This window comes from Pelecanus crispus, chromosome 1, assembly GCF_030463565.1.
Source record: "Pelecanus crispus isolate bPelCri1 chromosome 1, bPelCri1.pri, whole genome shotgun sequence".
NCBI lineage: Eukaryota > Metazoa > Chordata > Aves > Pelecaniformes > Pelecanidae > Pelecanus > Pelecanus crispus.
The window spans coordinates 151,681,837-151,696,714 of NC_134643.1; the positions used below are offsets into that span (position 1 = coordinate 151,681,837).

A 14,878-nucleotide genomic window follows, 5' to 3' on the forward strand; every position below is an offset into this window, starting at 1 on the left:
GCACCTTTCTGCAACATGTGAACAGTTGTCCTGTTCTGTATCTTAAAATTCTCATTAAAACTGCAGATTCAGCAGTGAATAAAATATAAAATATCGTGTGCAATACTGAGAGTTTTAAATTAAGCACAGTTGCTGCTTGTGACTTTTAGATAACATTGTAGCAAACCTGGGCAAAGGCCAAACCTTCATAGTTTGTGTTAATATAAAACTGTTGATTGAGCCAACCATAAATCACCAATACAGTGGTGTAATGACATAGAAGTAGGAAAAAAAGCCAGAGGTGCTGGAATAACAAGTCTTGAAAGCTGTTCTCAGCTGTATAAATGCAAAGAGGCTCACAGTTCTTATACCCCCATTACGGTGATATTAATACCAGAAATTGTGTCATCAATCTGCATTGTAGGTCAGAAAATCAAGATATGTTTCGCAGTTTGACTCAAAATACTCTGTCTACATTGTGTACCTTTTTAGAAGTAAATTCAATTTATCAACCCAATTCTGCTTTGTATCTTTTGTATTAAAGACACTTATAAAGCCATTCTGACTGCAGTCATGGTGTCTTTTCTATGGAAATGCTTCCCTCTCTCCCTACTGCTTTTGCCACCACAGACAGCATGCTACTTACTGCCTTTATAAATACAGTCCAGTAGACCACGGGTTGTACCTCTGAGGGCCTGAGTATCATGCACATGGAAGTGCAACTTCTCATTTGGCAATCCCTGGCCACACAATCATCCCCCCAGACCCGATTTTGCCATGGCTCTCCGCAACAAGTGGGAGAGCTGGGCATCTCAGAATGAACCATGAAAGCAAGCAGCTTACCACGGTGTCATCTAAGCGGGGCAGGAAAAAGTGCAGATGAGGAGAAGTGGCTGCTAGGAAGGCCTCTGTTGCTATGAAGAATTTACAACTCTGTTCTTTTGAAGTAAGCAACCAAAATCTTTTTCCTAGCAAAACATGGAAGCAACAGCAGCCTTCTGCTTTTTACCTTGTGGCCTACTAGTTAAAGCACCAGGACATGCGAGACCAAAGTGCCTACCTCTCAAGTGAGTGATTTGGCTAGCTTTCATGCTAAATTCTGAGATGGGTTCACCTAGTTCTTGGTTTTTCTAATAAATATTCAATCACTCTTTCTAGCTCAGAGAAGAGTTCAGGTCAACAACCCCAAGCTCCAGGTTATGACTACTGGATAACAGAGTCAACCCTGTCATCCCCCTGTCCCGGTGAATTACCCTAGAATGGAAAGTGATATAGCTCCAGCAGAAGGAAGCAGATCAAGACTCCATGTGTAAAGAGGAGCAACAAATGCAACATTGCCAATGGATGAGTGAATGAGGACATTAACTCAAGAACCTCTTAAAGTCAGACACATACAAAACTTCCAAAATATGGAACTACCAGATAAAAACCTCAGCTGAAGAAAAACCCAATGGAAAAAGACTGTGTGTTTTTTTCCATACAGTATGGAAATCTTTAAAAAGGACAATTTGAGGTCCTTTAATGAGGACAACTGGATATTTTTTTAGGGAAAAATCACTTCCTACTGAAATTTCCCCTTAAGAAAAAAATGCAGGTGAAGACCTGCCTCCAAGTCTTCCACTGTCTATTTTTTTTTTCTTTACTTTTGCTTTTACCACAAAGTAAAGTTACTTTGTTTCTCATCTCTCTCACCATCTGCAGCAGTAAGGACCTATACAAAGGACACTAAGCATTTGTCTTTGCAAGGCAAAGCATAGGAATGAAACCAGTTATATAGACAGGTCTGCCAAACTTAGAAAATATGGAGGGAAATAATATCCTCTCCACTCCTCGTGTTCTAATCATCTTTTGTACTGTTCGTTAACAGAAGAAGACAGACTGATTAAAACCAGACTGTCTTTAATCAGATGGCATCCTGAAGGAGACAAGTGAAGACTCAGATACATCAGAGAAAGTTAATATATAACATGTTTTTAGAGCATGTTATACTTAGCCCACTGATATATATCGATAAGCTGAGCTGTCTCTAGTTTCTAGTGACTGAAGAGTTACTCACATTAAATAGCTTGTTTTGTTTTTAAATCAGGCTTCTGCATTTCAGGATCTGATCCCAGGACAGCATCGGGGAAAAGCTCCATTAACTGCAGTAGGCTATTGATCAAGTTATAAATCACTCTCTTCAGAAGCTGTCTTACTATGAGCTTTGTGAGACATTTTTGTAACAAGATGGGAAAGTACTGGATTTGCAGGGCAATGTAAAAGTTTTCATTCCCATAAGTGTCAAACTTGTAACCAAAACAGGAAAACACTTTAATAGAATAGAAGTGTTATTAGTAATTGTCTACTTAATTATTACATTTCTAACCTGAGTGGCTAATGAAAAAATTATCAGACTCTATTATATGAAGTTTACAATATCATTGCAAGATGAATTTCTGTTAAAAATAAAAATTGAAAATTCTCTTAGAAAAACTATGGCTTATTCAAAATATTCATTCTGATTGATTATCATTTGACATGTAAATATCTTTTAAAAGTCAGTACAGCCACTGATGATTATCTCTGCTAAACTGGGATTTGATTTATTGCAAATACTGTATCAGAGATAAAAACTCTGTCAACAAGAAGATTATTGCTAAATCTTCTTATAATCAGGCTAGTTTTCTGTTTTCACATAAACTGGGGTTTACTGTCAGAAAAGAAGTCCTACGATATTCCCTCATTCCAGAGATGACTGCAGCGGCGAGGACTTTCAGTATTATTCTGTTCCTCTGAAAGGAGCCAAAGAATGATAGCCAATTCAAATCCAGGCTGTGTATTTGGTGCTGCACACAAAGTAATTTTAAGCTGTATAAACATTCTGGATTTAAAGGTGTTATTGGAGTCATATTTCACAATGAACTATGAAAAATGAATGGGGAAAAAGTAAGAGAGTGAATTCGTTATATATGCCATAGGTCAGTTCTGTGGGTCAGTACTAGGCATTATTTTCAAGTACTAAGTAGTGTTTTCAACCTATTTGAAGTCCTAAATGGGATTTTATGTTCTTGCACAGGGTCTGATGGATTTCATTAAGGACAAAGTTGTGGAGAAAGCTGCAGATAAGAAAGAAAAGATGAGTGAAAACTAGGTTTCAGGTGCTAGAACACTGTGTGTACATCTGCCTGTGTGAAGACAGCAAGCAGAGGTATCTTCAGCACTGGGGCTGGAGAGTTGGACAAGAAAGACTTCGAAGGGTGCATCCCTGGTACCCGCAATGCTGGAGCTGCTGGCGATGAGGGCCCATGGGGGCAGAAGATGCACAAGGACTCTGAGAAGTTTTGTGTGTGTGTTTGTGTAAGTAACCTGAGAAAGTAGAAAAGAGTGTGATGGGGGCAGCAGATTCTGGTGAAGGGTGGCACCTCTGGCATCAGCCGTCCCTGTATGGTTCTGTCTACCACCTATAAAAATAAACTTATATTCAGCTTCAAGACTCAACACAGGATTTTAGCAGCACAAGATTTTAGCTTGATTCCTAGCTTCTAAGTGACAGAAACAGATTTTTGAAAGCCCAGAACTGATTTAATGAACCTTGGGAACAAATGCAAGCACAGTTTGTAGGTTTGCAAGGTCTAAAATTCAGACCACAAATTTCAAGAACCCAAGGACAGCTACAAGGATAATTAATGTCTACCTGATACAAAGGAAGATCCAACAACCGTGAGAATGGGTTGTATCTGGAAGTGTCTAAAGGGCAGGGGAGGTATATGGGAACCAAAGAGCCAGAGGGCAGAGCAATGGTGAATTCTCCCACCAAAATCATTAAGGCAAATTCTCTTTCTCCCCTTCTGCACTTACATTAGGAGTCAGGCAGGACAGCATAAGGGGAGGAGGGGACAGTATTTGGAAGAGGAATGGACACTGTCTGGAATCGTGGGAACCCAGAGCAGATGTCTGCTGAGGGCTGTAAAACAAAGCATAATCATTAAAGCAACTGAGATTACGTGATGCCCTGGCTGAAAGAGGCAAAGCTCCTGCAATGCCAGGTAGGTAAAAATAGGCACTGTTTTCAAATGATGCAGTGCATTTATCCAAGTCTCCACTTGTCTGCTTCAGGATGCCGTCTGATTAAAGACAGTCTGTGCAGCACAGCCAGCTAGGGTAGTGTGTGCTGCATCCCACTGAATTTGGTATTTGAGGAAAAAGAAAAAAACCACAAATTCACATTTGTCCTGGGAAGAAAACACAGACGACAAGCACTCTCTGATGTGCCATCAGGACTCAGTGGGACATTAAAAAATGTCAATGTCTTTAAAAACAAAAAGAGCTTCATGAATATTCATTAAATAAATGTCTTCAGATCAGTTAGCTGGTACAGGAGAGGGTGTGACTGAATCAGAACATTAAAAACAAACATGCACAGACACAACCACATTCAGCAACTGTGGCATCTCATGCATTTTTGTTCACTCATTGCCAGGACCGTGAGTGCACCAACAGGCTCCAGCTGCCCTGATCAGCCTGTGACCATCCTTCTCTGCCATCGCCCTTGCAACCCCTTCCCCAGGCTGAGGGGCTTAGCTGCCTGCTGCTGCCCCTGGCCTTGCCTTGCCAACCCCATGTCTGGGCTGGGTGGTGCTCCTGCCCCATCAACACGGACCTGTGGGGTGATGGCTGGACTGCTGGCCGAACCCTGTACTGCCACTGGGCCCCTTGGCCTATCTTGTGTGGGTACTCTGTGTCTACAGCTGAGCTATCTGGAAGCATTTAACAGCAAAAAGTAAGAGAAGTGCTGATTTTGACATGGTTTCTAAAGCCAGCTGTTCTTTGCTCACCTAGTAGAAGAGCTAGGCCCAGGAGCATCTTTTCCTCTGGATAAATCTCTGTGAGTGTGTTGGTATTCTGACAAAGTCAAGGAGCATCAGCTAATGCATGTCTCCACTTGATCCATCCCTGGACCCAATGAGGGCTCCCCTAGGGACATTTGGCCTCCCTATAAAAGCATGTCTATTCCTCCCTTCTTCTGCCAATACCTATTTATGTAGGTCTTTGCACCTTCTTAAAAGACAAGCTTTCTTATTTTGTTCTAGGGTAGTTTTTTACTTGCCATTTACTGAGTCCCCTGCAACAGAGTATGTACTTTAAATTATGTTGTTATTAGCATTGTCCCAAAGGGTTTTATCTGAATCTGTGACAACAGATATTAACCTTGCTTTGCAGCCTTGTGATATAGGGCTGAGAGCATAATGTAAGCTGAAGTCCTTGATGAAACAGCAATTTGAAAATATAAAGCACAGTTCAGAAGTCATATGACAGGCAGACTCCACTAACCATCACCCATCCAGTGTATGTATATGCAAAGATGTACCTTTTTATGGCAGTAGTTATGGCTATATATTGGGTTTGGGTATTGATGCTTGGAGGTTATTTGGAATGTATGAAATGGTACTTTCTGTCTGGTTCTGTATATTTCATTTGCAATGATCAGCTATTAAAGTTTTTAAATAGGGCACTTTTATGGTGTTTTCTGTTTCTGATTAATTATCTTGAACTTATTTAGGCAAAGGCTCCCTTGGACTGCAAAAATCTCTCAGGCTAAAGGCATCTGAGGAAGAACACAAATAGGACTTGTATGATGCAACGAAGTTTTCAAGTAAATGAAAATTAGACTTAGTAGCTACAAGGTCTTTGTGTTTACCTAGCAATGTAAAAAAAAAGAAAAAAAGAGTGGTTTAAAAAGAATGAATAGACTTTCCCTGAGGGACATGTCAGCAGAAAAGTGCAAGCAACACTACAGCTCAGTCCATGAGCTTTACTTGTGGATTCCTTCATGATTCTCTTTTGACTTTCTTTTTCTCCCCTCCACCCACAGTGTACTTGGAAAGACTGGGACTTGGAAACCTGAAGTTTACTGCAAACACACACAGAGTGCTTTTAAGGATGACGTTCTCCCTCTTTCTCTCTCCTGTTTTCCTGACCACCTTTCCATTGGCTGATTTGCAGTTTTAAAATTTGAGAATTTTCTCCTTACATGCTGTTCCTCCTTTATCACAGCTCAGTGCCAGGTGGCTTAGTATTCCCTCTATTTTAATTATCTTTGTCAGCCTTATTTGACATTATAGCAAAAGAAGTGCTCTTGCTATAGTATCTGAGTATCTTGCCAAGATGGCAACAAGGGAATTCTTCAGTACTTATGAATTTGATATCACCTGACAGTGAGAGCTTACTTAGGGTGTAAGATTAAGGTTCATGACCACAGCACCGGCACAGTGATTTCTGCTGTGTATTCCGTGTAATCACTATATGCAGTAGATATTTATCTGGTTGTGTTAGTATGTTAGCATGAAATACAAAAAAGTCCTCAAGAAAAAGCTTAACACCTCTTCCAGGTGACAATGAAAACTTTCTCTGGCTGCCAGATTATTGTAAAAGAGGATAGTCTTCCTGCAAGAGTAAAGCACACTGCTGTGGCAATGCTTTAAGCCATTGCTGGTTCAAGGCAAGAGAAGACAACATTTCTCATCTTGCCTGGATTTCAGAAATACAGTCTTTGTGACAGCTGGCTTCCTACTTGTGTACGTCTGAAATTGCCCTAGATTAACCTAAAGGTTATTTAGATGTCTGAAAAAGGTTTGGAAAGACTGAAAGAAGATCAAATGGCAGAACTCTGCTGAGCACTAAATCTAGTCATTTTGTGGTGAAAATGACTACCAAGAAAGGGCTTAAGCAAATGCCTGAAGAACAGCAGTGTGTTGCTGTGTGGTCAATGTGACCTCTCTTCATTATAGCTAGAACACTACTGAATAGGAGCTAAAAAAGGCATCCATGAACTGGACACAGGTAGGTAATGCTGCAGCAGCTCTCATAATATATGTGATGAACACACAATTTAGTGGGAAGTGATAGTGTCATAAACCAACAGAAAGGTGTAAGTCAGAAGCAAAAAATGTTAGGGTTTTGTATCTATCTCCTGCAGGTGGACTGCCCCCTGCAGTATATTTTATCATATTTTGCCTAGTCTGCTTTTAAATGCCCTGTGGAATAGTAGTTTCCACAATTTCCCTCACAAAGGAGAGATGATGTTTAGTACCACTCTTTGTCAGGAAGCTGCACTTGGTATCCTGCCTGCTTCCCTTTTAACGGAATCATACAATCACTTAGGTTGGAAAAGACCCTTAAGATCATTAAGTCCAACCATTAATCTAACACTGTCAAGTACACCACTAAACCATGGCCCTAAGCACCACATCTACACCTCTTTTAAATACTTCCAGGAATGGTGACTCAACCACTTCCCTGGGCAGCTTGGTCCAATGCTTGATAACCCTTTCAGTGATTTCCCAATATCCAATGTAAACCTCCCCTGGTGCAACTTGAGCCCATTTTCTCTGGTTCCGTCACTTGTTACTTGGGAGAAGAGACCAACACCCACCTCACTACAACCTCCTTTCAGGTAGTTGTAGAGAGCGATAAGGTCTCCCCTCAGCCTCCTCTTCTCCAGGCTAAACAACCCCATTTCCCTCAGCTGCTCCTCATAAGACTTGCTCTCTAGACCTTTCACCAGCTTCATCGCTCTTCTTTAGACACACTCCAGCACCTCAATGTCTTTCCTGCAGTGAGGGGCCCAAAACAACACAGTATTCCAGGTGAGTACAGGGGGACAATCACTTCCCTGCTCCTGCTGGCCACACTATTTCTGATACTAGCCAGGATGCTGTTGGCCTTCTTGGCCACCTGGGCACACTGTCAGCTCATATTCAGCCATCTGTTGACCAACACCCTCAAGTCCTTTTCCACCAGGCACTTTTCCAGCTGCTCTTCCCTAAGCCTGTAGCATTGTGTGGGGTTGTCATGACCCAAGTGCATGACCCAAGACCTGGCACTTCACCTTGTTGAACCTCATACATTGGCCTCAGCCCATCGATCCAGCCTGTCCAGGTACCTCTGTAGAGCCTTCCTACCCTCAAGCAGATCAACGTTCCCGCCCAGCTTGGTGTCATCTGCAAACTTACTGAGGGTGCACTGATCCCTTCGTCCAGATCATTGATAAAGATGTTAAACAGAACTGGCCCCAATACTGAGCCCTGGGGAACCCCACTTGTGACCGGCCACCAACTGGATTTAACTCCATTGACCACAAGTCTTTGGGCCTGGCCATCCAGCCAGTTTTTTACCCAGTGAAGCCCGTCAAGCCATGAACAGCCAGTTTCTCCCGGTAAATGCTGTGGGAGACAGTGCCGAAGGCTTTACTAAAGTCCAGGTAGACAACATCCACAGCCTTTCCCTCATCACTAGGTGGGTCACCCTGTCATAGAAGGAGATCAGGTAAGTCAAACAGGACCTGGCTTTTCTAAACCCATGCTGACTGGGCCTGATCACCTGGTTGTTCTGTACATGCCACGTAATGGCACTCAGGATGTTCTGCTCCATAACCTTCCCTGGCACTGAGGTCAGACTGACAGGCCTGTAGTTCCCCGGATCCTCCTTCTGGCCCTTCTTGTAGATGGGCATCACATTTGCTGACTTCCAGTCAACTGGGACCTGCCCGGTTAGCCATGATTGCTGATAAATGATTGAAAGTGGCTTGGTGAGCACTTCTGCCAGCTTCCTCCATACCTTTTTCCTAACTCCATCTCATTAGCCTGAATTGTTCCCTGTGCAGAACTCTGAACAATGCTGCTCTTCCTTTCTGCCCTGAGTCTGCAAAGGGGTGGCAGCTGCTGGGGCCTTTATGGGCTCCTGCATGGCTCAGAGGGGCCAGACACAGTCTCAGAAGTTAGTTGGTCTCCCTGGGGAGCAGTCTGAAGTTGAGGGGGGTCCTATATCCATAGTGTCCTAGGGGCAGCCCCAGTGCAGTCTCCCTCTTCGGGCAGCTTTAGTGTAAATGTGCCACAGATCTTCCATGACAGAACCTGGCATCTCTTTTTTGACCACTGTGGCATGGCTATAAAGGAGATGGGATACCCATAGGCAGCAGCTGCCATCTCCCTTCACCAGACACTGTCCATGCAGTAGGATACAGCAGCTTTGGGGGTTCCCTAATTCTCCAACTTCTTGGATAGGGCTATTTTTCTTCAGTAAATAGGCATGTTCCACAGCACAGCTGCCTTTTTATCCTACTCATTCACATATACTTATATGCTCACAGCAGGTAGTCGCAAAATTATCTTAAATTTTGTCTCTGGGACATACTGCACAGTCCCAGGGGTGTTGTGTCCCGTCTCCCTCCCTCCATTTTGGGAATCCTTGCTCTATAGCATAGGGCATACTCAAGGTCTTCCAATGTACCAGTTAGTTTTCCCAAGTCCTGTCCCTGGGTTTGCTCCTGACAGTAAATACTGTTGATGTTCAGTAAGTCTGGCCTTGAAAGTACCTTAAACTATAATGTAAATACAGAGAGTCTATTCTATGCAAATTCAGGTCCATGTGCAAACTCAGGGGTTTATTTTTCACACTTTTCATATATTTGTTGAATGAGAACCCCTTCTCAGCCATCTGCTGGCCAGAATATATGGGCCATAAGCACAACTCATTTTTCTACCTAAAAACACAGCTGACAATCTGACCCATACATTTTACATTGTTTCTTCCAAGTTAGTTTCCACAACCTCCTGATAGGGTTGTTTGGGGTTCTGGGCGGGGCTGTTAGGCTTTGAATAAACTCCAGTTTGCCAACAACTTTCTGCTACTGTGATGCCTTTGGGAGAACAGAAATGTCATGATGGCTCCAGTAGGTTCAGTTCAACAGTGCTATTGGGTTTTGCACTCATAAACATGGGTGGGCAGAAGCAGCAATAGCAATAATAGGAAAAACATACTGTCAGCTCACTCATCTTAATAAGAACTGGGTACATACTAAAAAAAGCATAAGAAATATATTTTTCCTTGCTCCACATTAACCATTTACTCACTTGAATGAGACCTCTATAAAAATGGCTTTGTCTTGCGCAAAGGAAGAGTTTAAGAGATCTGTTTATCAAGACACTGTCAACATCTTAATATGGTTGACTCAGTAATTCTTCTTGCATGTGTATTTAGCAGTTCTTGATGCAAACTCAGGATGACATCACTCCAGATGTTAGCAAAGCAGAAAGAACAGGGCTTTCTCTCCTATTCATATGATCCCTTCCAATGAGCTCCATGCCTGCATACACAGATACTTTAATGATTTGCTGTTTGGTACTTGACTGTTGGCCACCAACTCCGGGCTCAACTTATGGCTGACTCACCTGAGAAATCTGCATTCCTGAGAAACTTACAGACTACATGATTTGTATCCATAACAGAAGAGAACTTTTACATGTACGCTGTTTGTAACATTTTGCTCTGCTAAACTACCAGCCCAAAATATTCACTAAAGCATTACTGATTCTTCATTATAAAAATTGCTATCCAGTCCTGAGAATACATTACTGATATTAGTGGGTGGGTCATGACCCAACAGCAGTAGTTTCACAGATTAATAATTTTTTATTATTACTATTAGTCACAGTGTTTCCAAAAGAATAACATAGTTTTGCTTACATTTGGAAAAAAATAAATTGGATTTTTCAAAAATTCACCACTAGTTAAGCAGAAGGTTGCTTCTAGCAGGTTCCTTCTGCAGCTGGGAGAAGACTTTCCAGATGGTAATCACAGAGCTTACTGCAGAGTTATGTATAAAGTTTAGACACTGTTTGAATTTTATGATAATTTATCTAGTTCAAATAATGTATTCTATTTATACATCTTTTTTCCCTATGTTGCTGTTATTATATGAAACAGCAAGATTTCTGAAGAAATAAAATAGGCATCATTAGATTTTAATTACAATCAATTGGTAAGGTCACTAGCAAAGGCATTTATCAGCTGAGAAATAAAGAGTGCTTTTGAAATATTAAGAAAAATACTAAACCTGTGGCTGAATGATTAACTACTATTTAAAGTGTCTAATTTCACTAACTCTACCATTGTGCTCAAAATCTATCTCTTTAATTTGTGGTGAAAACATATGTCTCAATGCAGGAATAGCTTAATAAACTTAGCTGAGAAAGGAGAATCATATAGTAACTTCAAGTATATAACAAACAGCCATGTCAAGTTAACATTTATTCCTTGATTTGTGAAATTACAAAAAGAGTAGAGAAGTTATGAAAAATCTAGACAAAGTCAATAGTTTTGAAGTCTGCACTTTAGAGGTTGTAATATGAACATTGGGACATTGAAATCAAGTTGCACTCAAATGAAAGCAAACTTGGGACAAATATTTTGAAATAATTTGTTTTCCAAAACAAGCAGTACCATTTGTATCATTCTTACCTGCAGAGGTTTTCACAATTTCTGAAGTATTTCTGAGACCCATAAAATCAAACTGATAGAGTCTCCAAGACTTCTGGTCAGCAGCCTCCACTGAGTTTTTCCTCCATCTGTAAATCATTTCCTCTTTAGGGTAGCCATCTAGAAATTAAAAAAAAAAAAAAATTATATAAAAATATATTGCATTTCATAAAAAAGGTACTGCAAAACAGTATCTGTTCACTGATTTAGAGCTATTTGGGAATACCTAAATTTCTGATCTGATGCTTTCTTAGTGAGTTTGGTGGTATAATTCAGCTAAAGAGTTGTATGGCACACAAAAGTCAAGTCATAATACTGGGAAAACTATGATTTTTCACAATTTTTTTTTTTTTTTCCAATGGAGAAAAATTCTGATTGGTTCTATCAGAATTAGGTCTCTTCAGAAACACAGTTTGAGGTTTGAGGTCCAGACACAGAAATATACTGTTTTATATATGCTCTGAAAAAGCCTTGCAGAACAATAAAATGTAAAAAAAAAGGGAGGTGGGGGGGTGTCGGTGTAGGTTGTAAACCATTGAAAAGGACAGATTGTTTTAAAAGTGACAATAGTTCTAATGTAGTGTGTTACTGTACTTCCAAAATGAGCTCAATACAGTGCAAAAAAATAAATTTTTTATTAATCCGGGACTTTAAAAGTGATTATGCCATCATATTACTTCTAGAGGCTGTGGTATTTAATGAGACATCACCTGATCTCTACAGCTGAAATAGCTTCTGAAAGTCTTCCTTTATCAATTTAGCACTTAATAGTCATAATTAATCCTCATGCCAATATTTAATTTCCTTTTTGTTAGAGAATGGCTTTTTCCAATAGAGGCCCAACAACAAATCTTCAACCAGCCCAAACCATAATAATAGACTACGTAGAAAACAACAGCACGCCCATGCTAGTTAAAACTAGATTGTTCTCTAATGCATAATAATGCCTATTCATCTAATAACTAATATAGTAGATGTAGATTACAAGACAAATTAAAAGCCTAACAACAATAGCCAGTTAGTATAACTGTCTCAGCTGTAATTGGATACAGATAAATTTTGGTATTTGCTTTACAAAACAACTTCTCTGGTCCTGGTGCTATTTTCTTGATGTTTTTCTCCTGTAAGTGTCTTCATCTTGTTTAAGGTTCCACCCAGCTGGTGCACTGCTCTAAGGTGTGCATGGCCTCATTTGTCCCTCTCACTAATGCAGAATGAAATGTACCCACCAGTCCCTCAGATCTAATTTGTAGAAAAGGACTATGTGTTAATTCAAAATGCCACGTTCATTATATTTCCCATCAATGTAAGTAAAGAAATAACCCATGAAGGACCTGACTGAGTAACAAACACAAGCCCTGCCATTCTCCATGGGAACTCTTTCTGCCAAGCAGATTTCACTGCCAATTCTGCTGTGCTAGTCTGTGAGATTGATCTAAAGGTTAGTATTTTTTGGCTGGCAGATTATGTCAGAGGATGCAGAATTACAGTGAAAGAAGTCAAGCTTTGCAGGGCCTCCGAGCCTTAGCCCTGCATCTTCTGAAATCTCCTCAAGCCTTGCTCCTATTTGTCAAAGCCCTCTGATCACATTTCTGACCAAATAATATCTTTCTCTAATGGAAAGCCCTACTTTTACTCATAGAATCATTTAGGTTGGAAAAGACCCTTAAGATCATTAAGTCCAACCATTAATCTAACACTGTCAAGTACACCACTAAACCATGGCCCTAAGCACCACATCTACACCTCTTTTAAATACTTCCAGGAATGGTGACTCAACCACTTCCCTGGGCAGCTTGGTCCAATGCTTGATAACCCTTTCAGTGATTTCCCAATATCCAATGTAAACCTCCCCTGGTGCAACTTGAGCCCATTTTCTCTGGTTCCGTCACTTGTTACTTGGGAGAAGAGACCAACACCCACCTCACTACAACCTCCTTTCAGGTAGTTGTAGAGAGCGATAAGGTCTCCCCTCAGCCTCCTCTTCTCCAGGCTAAACAACCCCATTTCCCTCAGCTGCTCCTCATAAGACTTGCTCTCTAGACCTTTCACCAGCTTCATCGCTCTTCTTTAGACACACTCCAGCACCTCAATGTCTTTCCTGCAGTGAGGGGCCCAAAACAACACAGTATTCCAGGTGAGTACAGGGGGACAATCACTTCCCTGCTCCTGCTGGCCACACTATTTCTGATACTAGCCAGGATGCTGTTGGCCTTCTTGGCCACCTGGGCACACTGTCAGCTCATATTCAGCCATCTGTTGACCAACACCCTCAAGTCCTTTTCCACCAGGCACTTTTCCAGCTGCTCTTCCCTAAGCCTGTAGCATTGTGTGGGGTTGTCATGACCCAAGTGCATGACCCAAGACCTGGCACTTCACCTTGTTGAACCTCATACATTGGCCTCAGCCCATCGATCCAGCCTGTCCAGGTACCTCTGTAGAGCCTTCCTACCCTCAAGCAGATCAACGTTCCCGCCCAGCTTGGTGTCATCTGCAAACTTACTGAGGGTGCACTGATCCCTTCGTCCAGATCATTGATAAAGATGTTAAACAGAACTGGCCCCAATACTGAGCCCTGGGGAACCCCACTTGTGACCGGCCACCAACTGGATTTAACTCCATTGACCACAAGTCTTTGGGCCTGGCCATCCAGCCAGTTTTTTACCCAGTGAAGCCCGTCAAGCCATGAACAGCCAGTTTCTCCCGGTAAATGCTGTGGGAGACAGTGCCGAAGGCTTTACTAAAGTCCAGGTAGACAACATCCACAGCCTTTCCCTCATCACTAGGTGGGTCACCTTGTCATAGAAGGAGATCAGGTAAGTCAAGCAAGACTTGGCTTTCAGGAGCCTTCTCAGATTGGCTTCATTCATTGAGATTCTGATATCTTTTCCCTGCACTTTAGGAGGGAAGAAGTATCAGATGATCTCTCTCCTGTGCTGTGGCTGCTGTGCCCTCAGGCCAGGTGGCAATGGCAGAACCAGCCCTTCCCCACAAAGCAGTCTCAGGACCACAAAGGAGGGCTGCCCTGTGGTCTGGGTCCTAGTCCTACCTGCTGATTTGTGTCCTGATAATGGAGGAAAGGAAACCCTTGTGCTGTTGCACTCCCTACACCAGGTCCTGCTGCAGAACTTGTGGCCCCAAGTGCTAATTTGCAGATTTTGTAGCAGGCAGTAGATGGGGCCCCTTTTATCAGGTAAATTTCACCATAATCACTGCAAGTAAAAATGTATCAAATATCCTGGAAGTAACAAAGATTTTATTTTTTTAAATACATTATTTTAAATTGATCCAAAATGAACTTTTTACATTTTTTCCAAATTTTACTGAAAAGGTTGTTTCAATTAGTCTTGAATTCAATTTCTTCCTGATTTTTTGGCTTTTTTTTTCATTCCATGGCCACCCTACCAAAAATCCACTACACTGTCAGTAAGCTTGAAAGCTTGCTATCATATTATCCAAGGCATAGTTGTTTATCCTGGCATGAGCAGCGTGTAGTCAGGAACAAGTTCATGAGACTCTCATCTTTCAGGATTTTTCCTATATTTTTGACTAAGAGACAGATTCAATTTCAGAATAACTACTTCCAGTATTATTCATAGTCATT

At 41.4% G+C, this 14,878-nt stretch overlaps 1 protein-coding gene across 1 annotated transcript in view; it reads right to left on the reverse strand.

Annotated features, from left to right (window-relative positions):
• GABRG3 (gamma-aminobutyric acid type A receptor subunit gamma3) overlaps positions 1–14,878 on the reverse strand; it is a 349,817-nt gene that overhangs the window by 46,713 nt on the left and 288,226 nt on the right. The window contains exon 6 of the mRNA XM_075708721.1: positions 11,257–11,394. Coding sequence (XP_075564836.1) covers positions 11,257–11,394 — 138 coding nt within the window. The remainder of the gene's footprint in view (positions 1–11,256; positions 11,395–14,878) is intronic.